General features: G+C 39.0%; 1 protein-coding gene across 2 annotated transcripts in view; it reads left to right on the top strand.

Moving 5' to 3' along the window:
- Tox3 (TOX high mobility group box family member 3) overlaps positions 1-26085 on the top strand; it is a 102626-nt gene that overhangs the window by 51015 nt on the left and 25526 nt on the right. For both annotated transcript variants that reach the window (XM_027939187.2, XM_027939186.2), the window contains exon 2: positions 21717-21782. In XM_027939187.2, coding sequence (XP_027794988.2) covers positions 21717-21782 — 66 coding nt within the window. The remainder of the gene's footprint in view (positions 1-21716; positions 21783-26085) is intronic.

Genomic DNA, 26085 nt, shown 5'->3' with positions numbered 1-26085 from the left:
GAACCCTGACTCTGTTGGAAAGGGAAAAAGTGACTTCATTTTGATTGGTCATCTGTCTTGGTTCCCAGCTATAGCATAGGAAAATTTAGTTTCTCACAAACATTGTGCATGTAAGGGAAAATTACGGGGTGTCTTTGTTTGTAATTTTGAAAGTGACTGATAATATAGGGACATGAAAAAGCTTCCCAGATATTACAAAGTCATTTGATACCAAATTCATTGTACACACTCATTTGGAGAGATTTAATTTATTAGGCCGGGAACTACTGAGGGAGTCATGTTTCAAAGTCAGCCTTTCAGATCTGAGTCCTTCAAAAGCCAATTGCTTCCTATTGCTCCCAGTAGCCTGTGTATAGCCCTGACACGACTTGGCATGTGGCCACAGGTACCTTCTTTCATGAGAAGCTAGAAACCCTTAGAAAAATTATAATGGGGTGGTGAAACATACTGACTTGTCACTTTCTGGTCTTCATGAAATCCCAACCAAAAAAAAAAAAAATTCCACTTTCCCCTCTCCAGGAATGGAGAGAACTCTCTTTGTAACCTCGTTGGGTCAGTTCTTCATTTATGCAGGAGATATTTATTTAGCTCCTATGATGTCCTGTACAGTGTGTCCAATACTGAGGACACAAGAGTAAGCAAAGAGGGTTGTCATTCCTGTGTGACATTTACAGCCAGTGGGAGCTGCAAATCAGTCAAATAGTTACCCAAATAATGTAAAATTGCAGTTCTGAAGATTAAACAAGATGATACGTACTGATATATCCTTAGCTCTCAGTAAATGTGAGCTCTTATTTTAAGTATTATACAGATACCACGTCCATTTATGATGACATATCCACATTGAAAAAAAAAAAAACCACTACCGTTCTCTTTTATTGAACACAACTTGAGAGGCTGCCATGAGTCTGTAGCTGTGCAGTGTGGGGGCGTGTGCATGACAGGGGACTCTCATCCTGATTAAGGAGAAAGATAAAGAAGTCAACCATATTTCAGTGTGGAGGAGCCTTAGATATGATGACAGCAAGTTGTAGGAAGGAGATCTTCCCACTGGACAGTTGGGAGGAAAGGTGCAGAACAACTGAAGGGTCATGGGAGTGGAGGTCATGAGGGTCACAGTGGAAGAGAGGAACAGAGGCTGGATAGATAAGGTGGTGTTGATTTACCAGTGAGCTTTTCCCCAACGCGGAAAGGAATTTGTAACCAGTAGGCTGTGGGTCACCACTGAAGGATCTTCAGCCTGACAGGGACAAGTACAATCAGGTTTCCATTTTGTGCATCCCAGTGGCTCAGGAGGCTGGGGCAGGAGGATCACGAGTTCAAAGCCAGCCTCAGCAAAAGCAAGGTGCTAAGCAACTCAGCGAGACCCTATCTCTAAATAAAATGCAAAATAGGCCTGGGGATGTGGCTCAGTGATTGAGTGCCCCTGATTCAAACCCCAGTACAAAAAAAAAAAAAAGATTCTCTATGTTGGGAGTGGGTCAGGGGTGACTAGGAGAACAGATGGGAAGACATTAAGCCAAAATATTGAATGGTCATATTGGGGATGGGGTAAGAAAGGCTTTTTATATTAGCATTCAAGCTTTTCAGTACTTCCCATTATCTATCTTACAATGTAATAAAAATGTTACAGGACAAATTGAAAGAAAGATAACTCCAGTTGCACTGTGTCATATAAATAGAAGAAGAGAAACTGGACTCGGAGAACAGGTTAGGTTAGGATTGGTCACGCCATTAGAAGGCAATGATGTGATAAGAAAAAATGTTTGTGTAGTTGGGAAATTTTAATGACTTTCTGTGCAGAATGAGCCAGAGGATTAAATGTGGTTTGGGATGGGAAATTGAATAGATAGTAATGGGTTATTTGAGGGGAACACGTTTGAGATTGGTAAAGATAAGCTTTGCATGAGATTGAATGAATTTAAGTTCTTGTTCAAACTTCTGTGGTGATATTCAATTGTTGGAAATTTGTAAGCAAATACGATGAAAGTTGTTTAGATTGGCAAGTGGTGGAGTGGTAGATGTGATGAATTAGCAGAGATGAGCATGTGTTAAGAAACTGAGAAACTTCCAAGGGGATAAGAACACTGACTTGGAGTGACTATTTCCAAATGAAAAAAAAAATTATTATTATTATTATTTTTTTTTTTCAGAGAGGGAATGACTGGAAGAGCCAGGAGGAAAAGTGATCATTGGAGACAGAGATACCAGGGGGAAAGTGTCCATGGGATTTGGTAATTAGGAGTTCACAGTGGACTTCATGATAGCAACTCATTAAATAGAGGAAGACAGATTATAGAAGCTTAAGCAGTGAAGTAAAGATTAAGATGTGGAGATGGAAGGGGGTTAGTGGGGCTGGGAGAGGAGAGATGAATTTGAGATGGGCTCCGTGAATTTCAATCCCCTACACTGTAAGGATGAATGTGATCTGAGCATCCCGATAAGTCGAAGGGAAGACATAGTGGAGAGGGAAGAGTTGGAGAATCAAATGAGAGGTGAATTGATGGATTCAAATCTGGATGGGGGGTGAGATTTGGAATGCAGGTGGAAGATTCTTTTTTCTTAGCAAATGAAGGAAAGGGAGGATTTAAGATTTGAGGTGACAGGTGAAGAACAGGCCTGATGGCCTCTGATTTCTCAGTGAGGGCCGTTCTTTAGTGGAGGAGTGGATGAGCGTTGAGGCGGGAAGCTTGAGGGTAGGGTGAAAGTTCAGCGGAGCTGCAAAGAGCATGGGACAGAGGAGAGTTACAGGAGATGGATGAGGGCTTGGAATGGCTCTGCTGGGGCCAGAGGCCTAATAATAAGACCCTGCCTAAAGGGAGATACATATTTGGTGACATGGCTTTAAATATGTGGACTGTTTATGTGTGTATATATGTCACTCTGTATTTATAGTCCATAATGTGGGCTCGGTATACATTTGTCGAGCAAATAAGCCAAGTATAGATTTCATATATATACATAATACATTATATATAGAAATATATAATTGATATTTGTATATAATATATTTATATATTATTAAATATAAGATGTTTTTATATATATATATATTTTGTCTACTTCCTGGAACCTAAATAATATAATTTCAAGTATTGAATCCTTTTTCCTTATTTTGCTTTACTTTGTAAGACCTTTGTATCTTTTTCCAAAGTTTGTATTTCCTCTTCCACTAAAAAAATAAAATAAATAAAACAAAGAAGAAAGTTGATGTAAGAATGAAACGTTAAATCCAAATACTTATTATGACCCTTTTACGGATCAAATATTGTATGTGCTTAGTCTTGCAAGAATCATGAGGGCAACCTGGTTCCTTGTTCTTAAGAAGTTCCCAGTGTAGGGCCTGGGAGTGGAGCACAGGAAGAGAGACAGGTACTAGAGATGGAAAGGAAGAGCTTTGGAGATTCCGAAGAAGGGGACAGTCCTTCTGGTGGCCTGCAGTAAAGGAAGTGTGCAGTACTAGGTGTGACGAAGGCATGCAGTTTTATCAGGAGGCCCCTGGCTGGAGCAGAGGTGTCCTGGGGAGAAGCAGCCTTTCAGATGGCGGAGGTGGCCTGACACTGGGGAAGTGTGGGGTGTGTTCAAGAAGTAAATACCAGGATACATGTGCAGACATACCCATCTGTAGAAAGTCCTGTCACTCACTTGCTGGTTTTCAGGTTTGAGCCCTTGGGAGTTTACCTTTTGCTCCTTCGAGAGCTGCCAAGGACCCCGGATGAAAGGAGAACAGCTTCCCTGTGGGTGTGTGTGGAATTTGGACTACACACAGAATCTGATTTATACAAAGCAGAATCTGGGGGCAATTTTTTTCCCTATTAATCATTCAATCTTTGATTCCAAAAATTACAGACTTGTAGGAATTCACATTTTTCCCACGGCGGGGGCAAAACAAGAAAAAAACCAAAACAAAACAAAACAGCTGTCAGCTTAAAAGTGCCCCAGCATCAACATTTATCAAAACCAAATTGCTTAGTGAGAAATGGTTTCAAATTTTATTAGGAAAATTTTCAAATTTTCAGTTAATACTTTATGTGTTCACTTTAACTGCAAAACTCCAGTCTCATTCTCTTGTTTTTAGACCCACTATGGAGAAGATTCAAGATGGTGACAATCTCAGGTTTATTCATTTGTCCTGGCGGATGAAGCTAGCCGTTAATCCTCTTTCTTTTAGTAGATCTTCTTTTCTTATAAACACATCCTGACAGTTTCTCATACTTCAAAGGATATGTATGTATAAAGTTGAGGGCAGGCGGTGTGTTTCATTTTGGACAATTCTTGTTTTAGAATGACGAAGTCTTGAGCTGAAGTCCGTCCCAGTTACCTTATGAAGTAGAACATTCCCAAGTAGAGCCAGGTATTGGAGGAGCCTACCTTTCTTCCTGTTGCCACCATTCATGACCAAGTGGATACCTGTTGTTTTTTCTTTTTCTTTTTTTGTCATCTGTGAGTCACCTGCTTTGGGGGCTCCTGATCTATTTACTTATCATGGAGAGGGATGTGGGTTAGAATAGCAGGCTGGGAGATGCTCTGTGGTTGGCCCAACCAAGGTTTCTAGGATGCATGGCTGCTGTCCTCTTTCATTGGTAATCTCCAAAGAGGCATCTTCTGCTTTATTATAAGCAAATTGATGTTGTCCATTTATTCTAAGAGATTTTCCTTTATAGACATTTTTGGACTCTGTTTATCTGCTGAGGGATAATTTACATGCTAAGGGTATAGTGGTATATTTTTTTTCTCCTCATAAAAAGTCAAAATCACATGATGGTTGTTCACCATATTTTCTTTACATACAAAACTCTTCCTTCTTTGAAAAAGCTCCTGTTTTCTCACTAGAGTTGAGTATTGATTGGCCTTCCTTTTGGATAGGGTTCCGTGTAGGTGATGTGTGTCTGTCTTGTCTTCATAATTCCCTGAGGGCAGAGCCTACTGTCCCCCACTCTTGTATTTCTGCTTGGTGCTCTTGGTACATGGCCAAGTATCTTTGGTGTCATTAAATCCAGCAGGTGTATTCAGCATCGTTGCTCACTCTCCTTACCGAAGTCTTCTTTTGATGTCGGGAACCCCCCCCCCCCCTTTCTAGGCTTCCCTTCTATATCTCTGGTCACTCTCCCAAGCTCTTTCACTGGATCAACATCCTGGTCATTAAATACTGGAGTTTCTAGAAGTTCTTCCCAAGGCTTTTTGTGGAAGTCCTCAATTCCTGATCTTATTCACATCCATGGCTTCACTGAACACCTGTCCCCATGGTTCTCCTAGAGAGTCTCACACACAAAAGCCTCCCTGTTCCACATTTCCCATCTCTTGACACCTCAGTCCTAACACATTTAAAGTGTACCCATGATTCAGCCATCCCCAGAGGCTGATTCTGCTCCGTGTCCCCTATTGCGATGAGTGGCGTTATTTAGTTATGCCAACCCTACTCCTCCACATCTTCCTCCACAATCCCTTCTCTCCCTCCCTCTCTGCCTCATCAAGTCCAGGGGGATTGCTCCTATGGAAATCCCTGGCATTTCCCCACCCACTTCTAAGCTCCACCCTCTTCATTCCTTTTCTGCCTGATTCTGTCTCAGCTCATTCTGGGCTCGTCTCTCATCTGTCTTGGGTACCTTTTCCTAACTGGTCTGCTGGTGCCCACTCTGTTCCTCTCCACCACAGGTCAGGTTCCACAGTCACTCATTCTCACTATGATTTCATTACTGTCTTCTTTTCCTGCACTGAGCTAGATGCCCCATCAGGGTTCATGTCTAATTACGACTTCAGCAAATTTCTTAACACCTGGTGCTAACCAGAATATATGTAAATAAATATATATTTACCAGGGGCAGTAAAATCTGATTATTGCTCTTAGTTACTTTCAGGATTTGTATTTACTTATATGCTTTATGCTGATAGACATTGAGGAAATTCTTCTTGAGCGGTTCCACTGGGAATATATGTTTTTCTGATGAAAGAACTGGTAGGTGCTAATTTTAGAAAGCATAGAAAAGCAAAAGAAGAAAAAAAATCCTATCACAATACCTGGTTTTGAGTTGTGGTTTTTGTTTTCCTGTGTCATTCAAACCACTTCAATCTTTTAAAATAAAATTGACATAGAGAAGACATATAGTCTTTTTAGAATGTTCATCTTTAATCCAAGAAAACTCTAGGAAAGACCTTGTTAAAGAAATTCTCTACAGTATTGGCATCCATAAGGTTTGGTAAACTTTAGGCCCCATTGAAAATATACTACATTTTGTTTGGTTGTCAAAAATGTTTTCTGCTTCAGTAACTGCTGCTGTTTTGTAAAATGCCGTGTTGTTACCTGGACCTTGCATCGGTTTTCTCAAGGCCAGCATGAGGGTTCCTGGGTCAATATTTGTCACAAAGCAATACTTTCATAGTTCCAGATGACCACAGACCACAGTTAACTTCAGGTTCTACCACTGGGGAATTGAATCTCATCTCTTTGTGAAGTTGCTTTTCTTGTACTAAAAACTGTGGAGGAAGCAACTTTAACATTTGCCTTATGGTGGACAGGTAGGCCCATGAGGGTTTTATTTCTGCTTTTGAAATCCAAAACACATGAGGGGAGATGAAAATTGTACAGTGCTGGAAAGAGGTCACCTCAGCCCTCGGCTCTTCTCTCCTAGTCATTGCAAGAGTTGGGAACTCTGACTTACTGTAACACAACTTCTGTCCTGTTAACACTGGAGTGTTGATTTTCCCATGGAGAATTCTGTTTTTTTACGTTGAAAGATTCCCTTTTATGGGTACATATCTGGTGATGGTTGGTTGTTTAAAAATTTTATTTAAGTTGTACATTAGGATATTCTGCTTCACCTCTTTGTAATCTTATTAAAGCCATTAAAACATGAAAGTAAAACACCGTGAACACCACGTATCGGAAAGTGTGGTTTTGTCAGCAAGAGTATATTTTTGGTATGGAGTGGAGAAGGGAGCAACTTATGGCTAGTGCCAGATGGACGTCCCTCATGGAATCTGCTCCTAATCCCAGGGGTCTTATTATATGGGGTTTATTTTCAATATTAATCTTGATATGAAGGCAGCTGCGGTTCTTGAAAAAAATCATGCTCTTGCTTATTTTTATTATGGCTAAAGAAATTTATAGGTCGCCTTCATAGATGGATTCTACTTTTCCCCCTCAGTTATTAACCAGCACTGTGGAATGTGCAGTAATTTTTCCTATGTGCCATATAGATTCTTCTACCAGTAGCAATGAAAAAACGAATTCTTTTTGTTAGGAATAAATGGACTCAGTCTATGTTGGTAATATGTGTATTTTGCATAGGAGTTACTGTAAATAGGGTGCTCACATTTATTTAAGGGCCAAATTGTTTGCATTTTTTTTCTTTTTTCGTTTCTAGACATTTCCATTGTAACCGTGGCATGTAAAGAGCATTAATAACTTTTCAGATGGTATTCTTACAATTTTGAGCTGAAAATACCACCTCTCTGTGATGGTTTTAAGATCTTTACTTTTGTTTTACCTCCCTTTCCGTCACTTGTCACTTTTGCATTGAAAAACTTGCTGTAATTTGCCTAAATCCAGTTGAGTCACTGTTCTGGAATAGAATTTGTTTTTTTGCTGAAGTGAGTAAAATTTGATATATGATTTAAGAAGAGCTGCTTACAAATCGCTGTATAATCACATCTTTTTAAATTCATGTAAGGAAATGTTAAGGTAATCTTGAATGTATTAGTATACAACGACTGGGATCCCAAGAATCAAATGCCTCCCTTCTTTAGGAAGACTTACATTCATGGTTATTTATGTAAAAATGCTAAAATAAATTTGAGCTGTACACCAGATTAACATTGACATCTTGACTAAATTCCATTATTTGTCTTCCAGATGAAAGCCAGCCACCTCTGCTTTGAAGGGATTTTATTTTCTGGTTATGTTTAAGAAATCATTAGTCTCATATTCAAACTAATTAAAATATAGGTTCAGGAAAAGAAACCCTGCTTTGAAAATAAATATAAGATACAAAATCTTAAGTGACGGATTTTGGAATAGATGGTCGTGAGGACTGTGATTTCCCTCCCTCCTTCCTGGGACCTCATCAGAAGTGAATTCAAAGCCTCACGTGAGCCTTTTCCAAAGAGTGAGAGATTTTAGATAAACAAACACCACTGGTCAAATACAGAGAACTAATGAAAGCTATACGATCGGCCAACTGGTCTGATTGGTAAAAAGTTGTCCCTGTAGAATTCAAGTAATGATAAAATCACAGGAAAATGTATGTAATCAAGATGATCCCTGTTCTAAAATACTAGCCCTGTGCTTCGGTCGCCAGACCAGGACCTGTGGTGCCCGGGATTCTTGTAATTTTTTATCAAGTGTCTGAGACTTGCTCTTAAGAATGATAGATGTGAATTAATAGACATTAGTAGGCCTCATCTGTAATCCTGATTGGTTTAAATGATTATATATCATTCTGTATTATATATGCTTATTAACTTTTTATTGATGACTTTTGAGTTAAGTAGGCTTTAGGATCTTTGGTTTATCAAATATGATTAAGACTGGAAATAAACACACTGAGTCACTTATAATACTTCAGGAAGAATTTATAGACGTATTGATTTCTTTTTTTAATGTTAGCTTTAGAAGAACATGTTAAAAACTATTTCTATTTCTTGACTTAGTCTCAGCAGGAAAAAAAAAGCAAGTGGGTATTTTTATACATGGAAAGCTTCACAGAGGACAACCAACTTGTTGATATGTATTTAACACATTCAAAGATAAACCTTGATTGCAGCCAATAATCTTATAAGTAGATCTATTTAAAGTCAGTACGGTGCCCAGTGGAAGAAGGAACACTGTGTGTGCATAGTGTAGAAGCAGTAATTCTATAATATTTATTTTAAAATTCTTTAAATTTAATCTTGTATTTATGATTAATATATGGGTTGATCTCAAGGTCTCAGACTCTTGACATTTTGGACAGGGTAATTCTTTGATGTGTGGAGTGGGGGCTTCCCTGTGCCTTTGCCTGCTGGATACAAGAAGCACCCTCAAATCATGATAATAAAAACTCTCTTTACATAATCGGACCTCCTCTGAGGAACATAATTGTCCCAGTTGAGGATCACTAATCTATATACCTGTATATTTGTATCTGTATATCTATGGTTTATCTTGATCTCTGTTATCATATTTGCATTAAGTACCTGAATGTGATTATGGTATAAGAACATTAACTCTTATACTGTAGAGATCAAAGAATGGCAGACAGTATAGGAAGTCATTGATGTTTTGATGGAATTCATACTAATCATAATTAAAGGGACTGACTGATTGAAATTGGAGAACATTTAATTTTACCATTGGTTAGCGGAGTTTGGTGACTGGCTGTACTAAAGAAATTTTCTAATTAGTTAAAAGGTTTTATTTAAAAATACTGTGGAACATTTTTACTTAATTTGTGGTTTCTTTTTGTATCTGAAATTTCATATTGTGCAAGTAATACCTGGGAGACTTACTAAGAGTATTCGGTATAAATATGTCATTAGAGACCTTAGTTTGTTTTCGGCAAAAGTCTCTTAGGTCCTTAATCATTTGATTGCAGCAAGAACTACAAAGTCTGGCAGTACAAGGAAAATAACTCAGATTTTATCTTCTGTGACTTTTTCATTTCTATTTTGTTTAAGGTTCTGGCAGTCCTTTGGCAAACCAAAATAGGAATGGTTCCTCTGACTTTGAAGTGGACTAAGTCAAATGCATAATTTAAGGAAAGGTGAAAATAATAAATGGCTTTATTTAACCACACTGAAGCTGCCAATCGCAGGTAACCCTGGGGTTGATTCTGAGGTCCACCATTATCAGTTAGGTACTTACTGTGCCAGATCCCGGGGCTCCAGTGGCCAGTGAGGCCCAGCCTCTGGCCCTCAAGGAGTCCAATAGGGAGACAGACACTGAAATAGATCATTTTAGCACAGTATGGAGTGATGCACAGGTTGCCTTGGAGCTTGGAGGAGGAGAATCACATCCAGCTAGGAATGGAGAAGGTGGTACCGTGGAAGGCTTTTCCAAGGAGCTATTTTCTGAGCATCCTTGAAAATGGTTCCTACTGAGTGCATTAGTGGAACTACTTATTATAAACTGATTCATATTAAAATGCCCATGGCAGATGAGAGCTAAGTTGTTATTCCTGCCAGCAGATTTATATCATAGGTCATAGCCCTTTCTGAATCCAAGGGATGTTCTGTTGGTAATAGAAATTTGCATGTAAATGTCAGCTCTTTGGCGCCACAGAGAAGGGATCTTTCTGGTTCTTCTAGCAGCATCAAAGAAAGTAGCCCCCTATTCCAGCTAGACTAATGGCCACTTTTAGCTGTCATTTCAATGGTTCTCACAAAACTCAAAGCAGGCTGAGCACATTTCTTTTGTAAGATGTTGTTGTCTTTGAGAGATATCCACTAATTTGCCAAAATACTATAGAAGATACACAGAATAGGCAGCACTTTCATCTTCTGGAAATGCTACTCCGAATCTTGTCTTCTGCTGTTGTGGGCTGCTCTTCCTTCTTTGGGTTCAGTCTTTCTCCACCTCTAAACATGGACACGTTTCCTTTCATCCACATGCATGTTCAAGCTAAACCTCCTCAAAATGTAGTCTATATTTAGGGGCCCCCATAGGAATAATGTTTGTGCTGTGCTGAAAATGTGTGCATGTCCATTTCTTGGTCTGCCCGGCCTATTTTTATGACAGTGGACTTTTGCCTAAGTAGTTTTCTCTCTCAAAGGGCTCTTGTCTCTCAAAGGCAAACTTCTACACATCCTTCAAGACCCACTCAAATTAATTCTTCTAATTTGAATCTTGCTGACTTTATTGGGAGAGTACCTTGCATGTCCCTAGCCTAGCACTTGTCACATGGAGTCATATCTGTTTTCTTCCATTAGAGTTCTTCTTAAGTAGAAAATAAGATTTCACATTTTAATCCAGTACTTATCTACCACTGTGTCTTTTTTTTTTTTTTTGGTGGGGGAAGCCATACTGGAGATTGAACTCAGGGTCAGTCAACCACTGAAACATATCCCCAGTCCTATTTTGATTTTATTTTAGGGACAGCATCTCACTGAGTAGCTTAGCACTTCACTTGCTGAGGCTGCCCCTTGAACATGATCCTTCTGTCTCAGCCTCCTGAGTCACTGGGATTACTGGTGTGAGCCACTATGCCTGGCCCCACTGTGTCTGTTGTATAGGGAGCTCCTAATAAATATTATCTGAGATGTTTCAATAACCCATTTATTTTCCCCAGATTATTGAATTCTTTTCTTCCCTGGCTTCTTGCCCTCAACTTGCTGACATTTATCATTTGCCTCTCCTGTATGAGACCCTTGGCTGGAGGTTTCATACACAATCCATTCCCACAAAGCATTTCTGATTTAGAAATGAGGAAACAGGTTCAGAGAGGAAGCATGACACAGCGTACCTGATGACACGTAGCTGGAAATGATGGAGTTGGGATTTGAACTTGGATCTTTCTGGCTCACTCATTCACTCATGCATTCAGCAGATTGGGCCCACTATCTAAGGCCAGGGGAAACAGCACTGAACCAAAGGAATCCCTTGTCATCAGGGACTCAACATTCTAGTGGGGTGGGGAGGGAGAGAGAGTAAACAGATGGATACATACAGTGAAACCAGCAACTTGTAAGGGAATTTATATCTCCAGTGAGATGTAGGGCTGGGGAATGGGAAAGAGACTGGGGATGGGGGTGTGTGTTTTTCTGTTAAGCTGATCTGGGGAGGCCTCTCTGAGGAGCAGACATTGAACAAGACCCTATGCATAAAGATAGAGGGTCCAGGGGTCCAGGCAAGAATAGCTGGTGTGGTGGCCCAGAGAAGGGACTGAGGGGTAGCCAGAGCCGCGTGCCTAGAACCTGGTGACCCAGAGCAGCCCTCTTAGGAGGAGGTTTGGGGGAGCCAGTGGCCTGATTATATAGGGACTTACTGCCCATGGAAAGGGGTTTGCATTTTCCCTTAATGTCATTGGAGGCCACTTAAGGTCTTTAAGTAGTAAAACTCTCCTGCATGATCACATAAGCTATAGCAATTTGTAAAACAGATGTGCTTTGGTTTCTGCAAAGCTCATTGGAACATCACCTTGGCTATTAATACAGATAGAAAAGATGGCTTTATTTGCAAGAGCTCATTTCATCCTCAGGGTTTCTGTACGAGGCAAATACTGTTCTTATCTCTGTCTTATAGGCAGAGGAACTGAAGTGCACTGAGGCTAAATAACTTGTGCACGATTACACAGCTGGCAGGTAGCTCACCTGGGATCTTGAACTTGCCTTTAAGACAAGTTAGGCAGTATGCCGGCCATCCCACAACTAGGTTGTTGGGTTTGGAATTCAAGCCAGCATCTGAGGCAGGGTGAAGTGCTCCCTGTATTTCATTCATCCTACTGTCGTTTCTGCCCAGTGTAGACACCTGCAGCCTCATACCAGCCTTGGAGGGTTAACTGGTCTTGTTGCTCCTAGTCTTCTCAATATGAATTTTGTCCTCCTCAGATTATTGATGTGCTCAAGTTTGGATTTTATATATCTCTCTGCCTCCTCCCTCCAATACACCGTTCTGTTGGGTACATTTCAGAAGAGTAGGGTTGGTTTTCAAGGCCCACAAGAGGCTGGCTTCATACTGCCTCTCTCAGCTCACTTCCACTGTTCCTGTGGCCAACATGGCTCTCTGCTTTGTGCCATGAGCAGATCCTGTTCATGCTTCTGTGGTCAGCTTTGCTCACCCCATGCGCTTTTCCTGGGACTGTCCCTCCTCCAGGCTCGTTCCTCTGGAGGCCATTTCTTTTTGATTTCTTCTCCTAAATTTGAAGTCTGTTTGTCACCAGTTGGTTCTTACATTGATCCTTTCTTTTATCCTGTCACCACAACCAGGTTGACATCCCTTCAAAGCAGCAATCACATCTTCTACTTCTCTGCATCTAAAAAGAAGTAGATAGATACATTCCCCCAAATATATCCAACTGATTAGCACCTACTAGGTACTGTCTTGAAAGAAAGGCTTTTAGGAGGAAGTAGAGGAGATAAGCCAAATTTATGTAAAAGACGTGCCACACAGCAGAGGTGTTACCATTGGCTTTTATTGTTGGTGTGTGTTTAAAGAAAACTGGACCTTTTCCTATTCTGTATATATTGGTAAGGATTCATTGGCCAGTCCCAAAGATTGCTCTTTTTTGGCTATTTAAAACACCACCAACAAACCCCCACCCCTTGATTCTGCAAATTTAGTATCCTCTCCTCTACTTACATTTTTATAAGTGTAGTTGAGTTTGAGAGGGTGTTTTTTTTTTTTCTTGCCACTTTTAACTCATCCAGATGGTTATGTGATTCACAGACTCAAATGTGTCCAGATCATGAAAATCCAAAGGCCCTGTGTTTGAGTTGGGTCCATATGTTTAGGCATTGTCACTACTTGTGTGGGTCCACAGAACTTGTTAAAAATCTAACAGTGGAACTTGCATTCTCTACTTGATCCAATTTTGGATGTTCCTGGCCTTCCTCCAGTGATGAGGGCAAGAAAGGAGGTGGGGGGTCACCTCGAAAATGATTGCATTTTCCTGAGAGCAGGAAGGGGAGAAGAGAGATGGTAAATACTTGAGCTAAGCCTTTGTCCCTTAAACAAAACAGCTTGTGTTGCATCAGCATTTCTGCAAGATCACCCTTAGCTGTTTAGAAAAGTTTATTTTATAAAAGAAATTTCTACTATGTTAGTCCAAAATGAACTTGGTCTAGTACTTCTCAAATATTAGTGGGGTGTAGAGTTCCTGAGAAACTTATTTTAAAAATGTAGATATTAGGGTCCCACTCACTGCCTTGAGATTCTGATATAGTGAATTCCGGGTGAGGCTCAGGTAATTTACAGTTTTTTTTTTTCCTTGATGCCAAGGATTGGACCCAGACAGGTTTAACCACAGAGCCACATCCCCAGCCCTCTCTATATTTTATTTAGAGACAGGGTATTGCTGAGTTGCTTAGGGTCTGGCTAAGTTGCTGAGGCTGGCTTTGAACTTGCATCCTTCTGCCTCAGCCTCCTGAGCCACTGGGATTACAGGCATGCACCACCACACCTGGCTGTAATTTGCATTTTTACTTGCACCTGTTTATTCTCTGGTCCTTGGCACAACATGTGAAGAAACAGTGATTTAGATTATTTTATTATGAAAATACCAAATTTAGTATTTGAATCCTTACCCCTTAGACATCAGGTATTGGTTCCCTTTTCCCTGGGATTTTTCCTCCAGGCCAGAGTCTGTGTTATTCATTGCAGTTTGTATTTAACCACCTGAATCATCCATCCCTAAAAGCCCACTCCTATCCTTTTATTATCAAAAGCTTAGTGCAAAAAAAATAGTGCATTTTATTTACTTTTAACATTTTTATTTTTACTTGATGCTTAGTAACCATATGTATTTATGGAGTAATTGACACATTTCAATACATGTATATACTGTGGGATGATCGGATCAGGGTAATTGGCATATATATGACTTTCTTGTATCAGAAACATTCAAAGTACTTTCTACTAGATATTTTTGAGATAAAATTGTTGTCAACCCTCATTATCCTACTGTGCTATAGAACATTATGCATTATTTCCCAATTTAACTGCAAAGAGCATTTTCCAGAATAAAACTTTTTCCTAACTAGAAATCTCCAGAGTTTAAAATATTTCTTTTATTAGAATATATGTCTTCCTACAGCCAGTTTTTTTTTTGCCTGTAGATGTGGCTTGGGGAACAACAGTGGTGGTGGCCCCTGGGCTTCTTGCTTTCACTTGAATTGCAAGAGCATCAGCTGTGTCCTGATGGATTCGGAAAGCAGTACCAAGTACCAGCACTTCACACCCAGGAATTCACTTGTTCATTCATTCAGTAGAGATTTTCACCAAATACTCTTCCTGGCACTGGGGCATCATGTAAACAATAACAAAATGTTTTCCTCCTAATTGAATTTATATTCTAGTGGGGGCAGGGGAGAAAGACAGTAACTGTATATTATGTGATGTTGAAAGTGTTAATGGTAAACAGAGTAGGGGACAAGCCTGAACGTGCTGGGGTGGAGCACAGAAATTTGGTAGTGTAGTCGCAAGCAGGTGACATTTGAGAAAAGGTTCCAAAGGAAAGGATGAGTGAGCCTTGGGGACATTTGGAGAGAGGATGATTCAGGGAGAAGAAACCTGGTGCAAAGGCCCTGAGATGGGCGCATGCCTGGGTCATTGAAGGATCAGCAAGGAGACAGCAGGGTAAAGTATTGTGAGCAGAGAAGAACGCTAGCCAAGGGGTCAGAGAAGAAACTGGCCATTGTAAGGACGTGTGCATCTTCCCTGAGCCAGTGGGAAGCCAGTGGAAAGTTCAGAGCAGAGGAATGGCACCGTCTGACTTAGATTCTTCAGAGGGCCTGGGGAGTTTGATGGAGTCAGAGGGACCCATAAGAGGCTGCTGCAGTGGTCAGGAGGAAATGGTTGGCTCAGGTATGGGCAGGGCCAGTGGAGGGAGAGACAGGTGGTCCGCTCTGGGTATAAATTGGAAGGCTGAGCCAGCAGAGTTCTGACAGTTTGTTGGGGGAAAGAAAAGAAAGACTAGGATCAAAAATGATTTGGCCCCAGTCATTGAAACTGAGTCCGTTCCCCCTCAAGGGAGATGGGGAAGATTGTGGATGCACCAGGCTTGGGGGAGAGGGTGTAGGCAGATGTGTGTGTGAGTCCTATGCTTAGGAGACCGTCACCCACCAGATGTTTTAGCATGTAGAATGGCAAGTGTGCATGTGTGTATAATTATGTGTGTGTGTAATTCTCTGCATGTATAGATACAGCCATAATTGCATATACATAATTAGCAGCAAACATGTGTGTAAGTTACAGATGCTCCTTGACTTAACGATGGATGGGGTCATGAACCCATCCTAAATTGAAAATATCACAATTTTAAATTCTACAAGTTGAGAACGTCCTAAGTTGGAAACTAATTCAATACACCTAACCTGCCAAACATGATGGCTGATCCTTGCCTACCGAAGAAGTGCTGGGAACACATACATTAACTTACAGCAGTTAAGCAAAACGTTTAATACAAAGCCTATTTTACAATAATATGTTGAATGTGTTGTGTACACACACAGGTGGGCATTTTGTAGGCATGATGAGATGAAAAAATAGAAAACTGTATCCAAAAAAGTGCTGACGACACAGTGCACCGTAGAGCATCAGTTGTTGGTTGTTCCCCTCTTGATCGCGGGGCTGATGGGGAGCTGTGGTGCGGTGTCATTGCCCAGTGTCTCAGGGAAGCATCCCACTGCATATCACCAGCTGGGAAAAGATCAAATTTCAAAAAAGTGTAGTTTCTAGGGAATGCATAGCAGATCATCTTAAGTTGGGAACTAAATGTGTTGGTGTACACACGGATTGCCCTGTAGTTATACCTCACGGTATAACTGCAGTTTTTCTTTCCAGACTATTGTAAGGACGCCTAACCTTTGGTGTAGAGGATCATTGTTATTGGGTCCTTCTCTGTTCCTACTATGGTGCTCCAGATCCCCATGATGATCATCAGTGTTGTTATCTTTAACGATCTTGGCTTGTTTTGCTCCTTTGGGCTTTAGATCTTGAACGGAATGACCGCCGCTCAAACTGGTCACAACTTGATTATCCTGGGTCAGTTCTTTTCCAGGGGACAGTGAGCAAAGCCTCTGGGAATAGGTGGACCTCAGGGTGCCACCTTCCCATCATGTGACAGGGCCTGGCACACTTGATCTGTCATGGCACAGTTCATTTGTGTGAGCAACTTGACAGATGTCCGTAGTGAGGCATCAAATTGGATGGTGTCTGCTAACAAATCTGATGGGAAAACAGAAAAGAGAATTCAAAGGATTATTATTATTTTTTTTTTAGGCTTAAATTTGCCATTGAGCTGTTTGAGCCTCTGTCGTTAAGGCTGCTTTATTAGAAGTCTACACAATTCTTCACATGGGTGTCAAAATAATTTCAGTGAAAATGAGGTTGGGTGGACTCATCAAGCTGAAGTATTCGTCTTGTGATTACAGATGGGTTTTTGTTTCTGCTCTTCTACTTCCTTCCAAGCCTTTTGCTGGATGAGCTGGACTTAACAATCTGCATTAATTTACTTTGGCACTTCACACGGTCAGACGGGCCACGAACACCATGGTCTCTAATACATTTCTAAAAAATCCTGCGGATGCTCCTTTTTAATTGATGTCCTTCATAAATTGTGTTTGCTGGAGCTATAATTACTCGTCAAGCAGCAAAAGCAAATCTACCTCCAAGTACAATGAAGATGTTCTTTTATAAGATTATTAAGATACAGAAGTTTGACATGCAGAGTAATTTAGTTCTGCTTTATAATGATATCTTCAGGGACTGTATCTTTGGGGATCACATCCATTAGAGCCTAGCAAAGTGGAAAAGGACCTATCACTACTGCGCTCCTCATAAATGTCAGATGCCCGCGCCTTGCAGTGACCATTGCCCCGTATATGTGCTTGTTATAAAACACTTGGAACGGGTTGATTTTTTTTTTTTTATAATGTTTTTGCATGCCCTTCAGAGTAATTAACTGCTTCGCTGGACGTTCATTTAGCTTATTTGGAGTATTTTAATCTGACTCTTGAAATTGCTTGAATGATTCCTACATGATTGAACGGGGATCTTTGAAGGAACATCAGCAGAGGGGTTATCATCTCAAAAATTTGGAAATAGCCCAAATTAAACAGATACAAGATGGATCACTTAGAAATTCTTATTTAACTGATTTATAAAATGCGTAAGTTTTACCTTGGTATTAAATTAGGGTATTAGTTTTTTGTTTTTAAAGAGGGATTTAGGGAAAGTGAAAGAAGAAGATAGCAAGGTTTTCTAAAGGGTGAGGGTATTTGTGGGAGAAATAAAAGGAGGTGATCCAAAGATCTTATTTTATTTTTTGTCTCCCACTTAAAAATGTCAGCTATATGTAAAGCTATATGCATCTTTTTCACTACTCTGTCTCCAGCGTCCAGCACAGTGCCTAGACACAGCTGTCATGTAAATAGGGGACTTCTCAGAGCCTAGAGCCTCATGGGGCATTGTGACACATCAAGCATCCTTTTCCAAACTCGATGGACTATGGAACCCTTTTCTCAAGAAACATTAGAATGGGGTCTCTTCAAATACCCCCTGGGAATTCTAGCTTTGAGTAAAATAATAGCAATAAAATATTAAAACTGAATTGATCACGAAGTGAAATGTTTACTTTTTTTGCGGAGACTGGAACACAAGGGATAGAGAGCATGAGGTAGGAGGGATGTCAGACTTCCATGTTGAACCCATCATCTAGAGCAAGTTGCTTGACCTCGGGCAGCCTCTGTGTATCGATCTTTGAAGTAGGGATCATAATTATATTTACCTTGCTGGTTGTTAGGAAAATAGATTACATTTAGTCCCACTTTGGAAAATTAAATGAAATAATGTATATAGCGGGCTTCCCTGGGCTAACTATTTATTCTTATTTTCATTATTATTGTTGTTCTTATTAAGAAGTAAGTGATAAATGACCCCAGTTAAAAGGGGGTGATGACGAGGCACTCAAGATTAAATGGAGTCAGCTTTCCTCCCTCTTCTCAACAAATATGGGAGTGCTTCTAATATGCCAGGCATTGTTTATTCTGGGGGTGACAGTGTCGAACCCAGTTAAAGCCCCTCCCTGTGGACCTGGAGGGGTTTTGTAGCATAATGTGTTTATGGCTGTCACCGTCCCCTAGAACATAAAGTAAATTTAATTGTACATAATTCACTTAAAGTTAATTGTTCTGAGGTCATTATACTAGTGATCTGCCCCAAAGCAGTACTTTTTCTCTCAGAATCCGATCTGTTCTTAACACCAAATAAGTAAATCAGGATTCAGAGGTCATGTTTTGAAATGAAATAAATCAAATGAAGCTAGCATTAAGAAATAAGCTCATCAAATGGAACACGCCCTTTTATTCCAATTAGTCTATCCACCACAGTGGGTGGTTAGAAAATCAAAATAGGCAACACCCAGTTAAATTTGGATCTCAGATAAAGTATAAGTATATCCCAAGTAGTACGTGGGATATACTTATCCTGGCGGGGGGAGGGGGGAAGCTGTATATTTGAAAGTCCAATTTAACTGGCTGCCTTGTGTTTTATCTGACTCTCCTACCTGCTCTGAACCAGGGTTCCAGCCATCTGTGCAGGAGAGTGACCACTGTGGGCTGCAAGTCTTTAGGCCAGGAGGCATCTCACTCAAAATAGAGTAGAAGCCTTTACATCTCTTTGAAATGATTTAGAACTGTTCCCGCCTGATCACCGAGTGTTTCCAAATTAAAAGCCATTAATTAAGGCCTTCTGCAGATACAAGAGATAGGCAAGGAGTGCTTTGTAAAGCCAGCTCAGTACTTCAGGTGAGAGCTTTTCAAATTACGTGGACCAGTAGAGCCACCTGCTTGACTCAACGCTGTGGCCTGCGTGGGGCTCCTCAGCGCATGGCGGTGCCAGGGTTGTTACTGAGTTTTCTCATTTCTCCAGGGCAAATACTAATTAATGGATACAATTCACAGCTGATTAGCTGTAGTTTCTTCAGTAATTACATTCGCATACTAACTGTTCAGAAGAGGATTTCTAACCCAGTTCTTATTTCATTCTAAGCTTAATTTGTTTTTTGAATTGTTTAGGCCCTTAGTTTAATAGCCATTTTATTTTTCTTTGTTGTTTTAGGTGCTATTAGATAATAAGTGAGTTTAATCTTAAAAAAAAATACTCTCTGATAATGAGCTGTTTGCCTTAAATGGATTTCTAATTCCCCAACAAAACCTACATTTAAATAACGTTAAAGTTGTGATACGGGCTGTCCGGTGGTTTTTTTTGGGGGGGGCAGGATTGGAACATGGAATATACCGGATTCTCTTTTATATTCCCCCCAAAACTTGATTACAGGCCTGAGCTTTTAATTCTGGTATCATTCATACATCAAAAGCTTCATGACAGAAACCTTTACTGTTTTTTTTTTTTTTTGCATGTATTTGGCATAGTGGAATAATGAGGAAAATGTGTGTGTGTGTGTGTGTGTGTGTGTGTACATCCACGTGCACTGGTGCACATGTGTTTGATTCAGAGAAGCCAGAGAAAGGCCCTCCTTAAGGGATAGCTAATACATTTTTGAGAAATCCTTGTAAAGACATTTACCCAAATGAATCCAAGTGCTGGAGGAGAACCTTCCTGATGGTTACTTGTGTGTGTGTGTGTGTGTGTGTGTGTGTGTGTGTGTTGAGGTGTCATTCCACAGGGGAGAATTTTCTGCTCTGGATGGTAACAGCACTTTGGAACCATTAGTCTTTCCTATAAATCCTGCTTAGTTCTTGGATCCCTGACATGATAAAGTGTAGCATGTCAATCCCCTATCTGTAGGTTCAGAGTCAGGCTGAGAGCACCCCCCCCCCCATAAGTGTTTATCAGTTTATGGAGAGGAGGATTATGTGGGTCTTCCATATCTATATATTCGCATCTGTGTTCTGTTTATTCTCTATATCTCTATATCTGTATCTGTATATCTGTCAATATACCCTCCTATTTATCTATGTGGGTTTTAGATTGAAAGAATAGCTATATACATTTCACCCTTTGGACACCAAACCTTTGTTTTATTTGATGCATTAAATAATTTGATGCATTAAATAATTAAATAATTTGATGCATAAATAATATGCTTTATAAATAGTCCATGCTTATACCATTTAAAAATCATGAAAATAATACAGCTCTAGGTAATTACACCCACAGAACCTTTCCATATTGCCAGACTGATAACAGAATGTTTAAGGCAACAAAATGTGCCTATTTATACCATTTGAACCCAAAAATACATTTCTGCCCAAAACCCAAGTTTTACATTTTGATAACAGGTCCCTAGAAGTAAAGAGCTTAAGTCTGAAATGCTGATACAGTCTTATTTGTGATGATATGAATGGGCTATTGTGTTAGGGAATAAAATAAAAAATTGCTGTGTTCATAGGATCCCGCTTATTTATTAAACCTCTTTGCATTTAATGTTACATTGAGAGATTAAATATCACTGTTTTCAGCAGCTCCGATGGATATAGATATGGCTTCTTTAAATTCTGGAGATTTTAAAATTTTTTTCTTTAGTCTTATTTATTTATATTCGTGCCACACCTCATTCACTTAGAAAATAGAATTTGAGTCCTGGGAATTGAATTTTATTCCCTTTAATTCACATTTTTAACCTACCCACACTTGTGACATCTGTTCTTGAAAAGTAAGCTCTAAAATCCCAACATGCTTTAAAATGTGTCAAGGTGATTCTCTTGGAAACTCTTCTCCTAACCTCTGACAAGTGCCAGTTCGATAAACAACACCGTGGTGATAGGTTGGCCTGGTGTTTGTAATTGTCTCCCTTCACTATTAGTCTTGATGAGAAACAAAACTATTTCCTAGAATTATTGAGTTAGCTTAACTCCGTGCTTTATTTTCCAAGGGAACTAGCTGTCAGCAGGGCTGTGCTTTGACATCTTTCCTGTTTTGAATTTGATCTCAGGGAGACCCCTATCCCTGACCCCATTCTCCTAACAGGGACATTCTTTCTAAATGGTATCTGAGCTTTCAAAACCAGGATTCTTATTAAGCCCCACATTAACATAAAACCATCTCTTTTTTTTTCTTTCAGTTTGGAAATAATAATAACTACATGAGCATGGCAGAAGCCAACAACACATTCTTTGCTGCCAGCGAGGTAGGTGTCTGTCACAATGGTGTCCCTTCGTGTTTTGCCTGTTATTTAGGTAATTTGATAGGCTCCAGAGTCACATAAGAGAGTGAGATAAATTTGATAGTTTGCGTTCCCTCATGTGGCCCAAGGTAATGACTCTGAAGGAGAAATAAGAAAAACCTACCCGAAAAGAAAATAACCAGACAAAAGTTTATCACTTATCCATTGCTTCTATTGCTTCTGTGCCTAAATTTGTGCAAAAAAAAAATTGTTGAAAAAATATCCATGAAAACAAAAATGAATTATGTTAATACACATATACACACAGTATATTGGTATCTAAGCAGATAAGTAACTGTTTTGGAAATGAGGCTAGAAGTGAATTTTAATAGAAGATATTTGAACTTCATATTTCTCTAGAGGTAATTTCATTAAGTTGCCATGATTTGGGAAACTGTGGCAGAGCAGTATCATAGTCTTTTGGAGAGTTGATGGGGCAATGCAAAATGAGGGTTTTAGTTCATGTTGGGGCCTCAGAGCTTAGCACAGTCCTTGGCTGTATGTAGTAGGTACTCAATAAAAATTTATTGACTAAATGCATGGGTGTGTTCCAAGACATGGTTGTAGCTGGGAAAGCTGGGTGGTGGAATCTGAATGCAGCACCACATGGGCTCTGGGTTCGTAATCCAGTTATGGGAGTGCACATGGAACAAACATGGTCTTCTTGAGATATATGTATTTTTTAACCACATTCCTATTATTGACTTAGAACTGTTTTTTGGTCTTACTGGTCTACTTTCTACAAAAACCTGGATGTTAATTACACCAAAGAAAGGGTTCCCTAATAATGGTGGCCTGTGTGAGATTTAAGATTTTCAAATAGGAACAAACAGAAGTGTGAAATTGGTCCAAATGGAACATTTCCTCTAGCGGCTTATGTAATAAAAAGTCTTCATTTTCCAAATACATTCAAATATAGGAAACTGAACTGGTTTGACCCCAGAGGATGAAAATAATAATGGCTTTGTAAATGATCTTGGTACCGGGAAGCAAGTGATATGAAAGAAATTAACGCTGAGAAATTATTAGAATAAATGGGGAATCAAGAATGGAGGGTCTTCGTGGATGAATCGTTTTTTACAGTGACCGTCATCCCTAACCAGGAAGGCAGCTTAGGTAGCGAATATTGTTTGGCGCTGGCTGCTGTGTTGTTTGTGATAATGAACACAAACCCCATCTGTAAGGACAACATGATGTTTCATTCTGTAGGATTTTTTTCCCTACATTTGAATCAAACATTGATGAAAGCTCTACTGCCAGCAGCTGTTCAGAGACAATTTGATTCCAGCTGTGATAATTCACCGTGTCAGACATTGGCTGTTATATGTTGATACAACAGTTCTCCAGATTTGCATTTTTATCAAAAGGAACAAATGTTTTGAACATTTCAGTACAGATGGTATTTAACCATGTACATTCTACTTTAACATGTTCAAGGTAAACATGGAGAAGTCGGTATCTGCAAAAATAATCACATAAACTCCAAATGATTAGTCTGATATTGGTCATCTGGCGGAGTTACAGAAGTCAGGGTCTTTTATTGTTGATGTCACACATGGTTCTTTTTTATCATCTCTCAGCCAGCGTTTTGGAAATAGAATGCTTAACTTTAATATTTTGCCTCTCTTTTTCCTTTTCCCTGCAGAATACTTCACTTTATATTTAATATTTTACCTCTCTTTAAAGAGGCTTTAAGATTTTAGCATTTCCCTGGTTATATGTGACTGTGTTATTTTATCGTTTCATTAGGTTCCCATATAGCAATACACGAAGTTCTAACTTAAAATTAATTTGTCTTTTGAAAAATGATACCATGGGGACCTATGATATATAAGACATCTCTCTATTCCTTAACAAAAATAAAAAATGGAAACCTCTTTAATTTTGACTGCCTGGCATAAGACATGCTTTACGGCAGTGTTTAAGAGGTAATCTTATGTAATGATTTCACTGTATATCTCTCAATCAAAACATAAGGCCCAAGTAAATGTTAACGTATCACCACATTATAGCCTGTTCCTAATTTCCCAATCACTGCATTAAAAGTAAATTTATTTGGTATTTTAACATTTTAATGAGTGCAAACTAATTCAGGAGGACTGTAGGTCTGCATGCTGTAAAGTCTAAATTGTGCCTGAAACCAGTTCCCTTCACATCAATATTGTCCTGAAGATAACACTACAGGGACTCCGATACTCTAAGTTTGAAATTCACACATTAGCTTTATGTTTTCTATCTGTATCATGATTACCCTGACCATTTTTAAAGTACTTTAAATATTTATTGAAATAATATTTCAAGTGTTAATTACAGTGGTAATGAAAACAGCCAAATGCCACATATCAAGAATGAGTGTTTATCCGTATTGTTAATGTGATATGTTAGATTTCATTAAGCAGTAATGGGGTAGCAAATGAGTCACAAATTACAGTTGCATCTGTTACTAGACCACATTAGTGCCAAAATAACGGCAAACGCAGCCATAGGGTTACGTTCATTAGCCAACCACGTTTGTGGCCAATTCATCCCTTTGTTGCTGAGAACTCGGGGTAACGCAGTAAGAAATTGACATCTTTCGGGGTCATTGTAAGAATGCATACGTTGGAAAAAAATCTAATATTTCATTCTGGCTTTCAGATGTGTTCTTATGAGGCTGTGTTTTGCATTTATTGACTCTGCTAAGAACCTCAAGGTGATTAGTTGTCCCAACACAGATCCCCACAGCTGTGATCTCTTTATCTCCAGGGAGATGGAAATAGTATCTGACAGGTTCTATGTGTAAGAAGTGTTTTTCGTTGCTTTTTTCTCCCCTAGAGTTTGTTTCTCTTTTTTTTTTCCCCCAATGCTTATTATATGATATCATCCTTGATAGTTTGAAGAATGAAGCTTTTTAACTCTTAATTAGTTTTCAGGGCCTATAATAGCAGACTCCAATTAACTTGCACAAGTTCATGCTTTCAAATATTATTAATAATAAACGAACTATAACTTTGACCCTCTGAGCTAGGAATAAAAAATATGTGGGTGGCTCACTATATATATATGCATATATATATATATATATATATATACACACAACTCATAAATATATAAAAATATACATACCTGTTATATATTATATATACACTATATAATATAATATATAATATATATTATATTATATATAATAACATGCATATATGTTATAAAATATAAGGAACAGAATGTGAGGGTATCTATATTTATGTCTTTTAGCAGACATTCCATATGCTATATATGTTTTATATATGCATGTTATTATATATATAATATATATTTATTCATTTTTCTTTCTGTACCTTGATTTCCCCTCTTCCCCAAACATCCAATTATTTTCTAAGAAAGATGGTTCCTATGGTTGAGTGAGGCAGCCCTGATTTACGTAAAAGAACCTACCGTAAAACACAGAATCTCCGTAGCAGGGAAGAAAAACAATTCATGAAGATGTACTTAAGTTTGAAGATGTCACACTTGTCTAAGCAAGTGAGCAACATCGATGTCATTAGTATGTCTATATCAATATAGCTCTGTGCTCTCTAGGTAGTCTTTAAAAGTTGAAGACTGTTAGAAAATGTTTCGATAAACACATATTAAAATGTTCACATAAAAGAAAATAACCCTCCTTCTACTTTAAATACAAGCATGGTGCCTTTTAATATGAGCTCTGATAATCCTTATATAAAGCGTTGCATGACACACAATTTCCATGGAAGCATTCATTGCACTTGGGAATATACCAATAAGGAAATTAAAAAACCAAACCGCAAATTTAATATTACTTGTTTTATAGATTGTGGCAGAAAGTAAATATGTGTAATGTTCACTTCTGGATTAATGCTGTGTATGTGTGCACCACAAAATCGTCAGCATTTTATGAAGCATGTGGATCGTGTAAGCGGTTTGAGCTGTTTCACTAACATATCAATAAAGTGGCAATTTGTTATATAGCCAAATCTAATGTCGCTGATGCTCCAACTAACAACAAAGACAGATGTTGCTAATTAAGTACACATTAAAAAACTGTTAATACTGATACTCCATTAAAACCATATGATAATGAGACTTAAATCTTTAATCAGAATGATCAGCAAAACTTTATATATGGAAATCTGTGTTTAAGATGTTTTCATTTGAGAAATAAATATTTGGCCTACATATGTAGTGTTTTCATGAAAAGTCTTTCTTCTTCCCTCGAAGGAGGAATAAAAAATATAAGGAACAGAATGTGAGGATATCTATATTTTGTTTC

The sequence above is a fragment of the Marmota flaviventris genome, chromosome 18 (genome assembly GCF_047511675.1).
Source record: "Marmota flaviventris isolate mMarFla1 chromosome 18, mMarFla1.hap1, whole genome shotgun sequence".
Classification (NCBI taxonomy): domain Eukaryota; kingdom Metazoa; phylum Chordata; class Mammalia; order Rodentia; family Sciuridae; genus Marmota; species Marmota flaviventris.
Note: the sequence above shows the minus strand (reverse complement) of the source record. Positions and strands in the feature narration are given on the sequence as shown.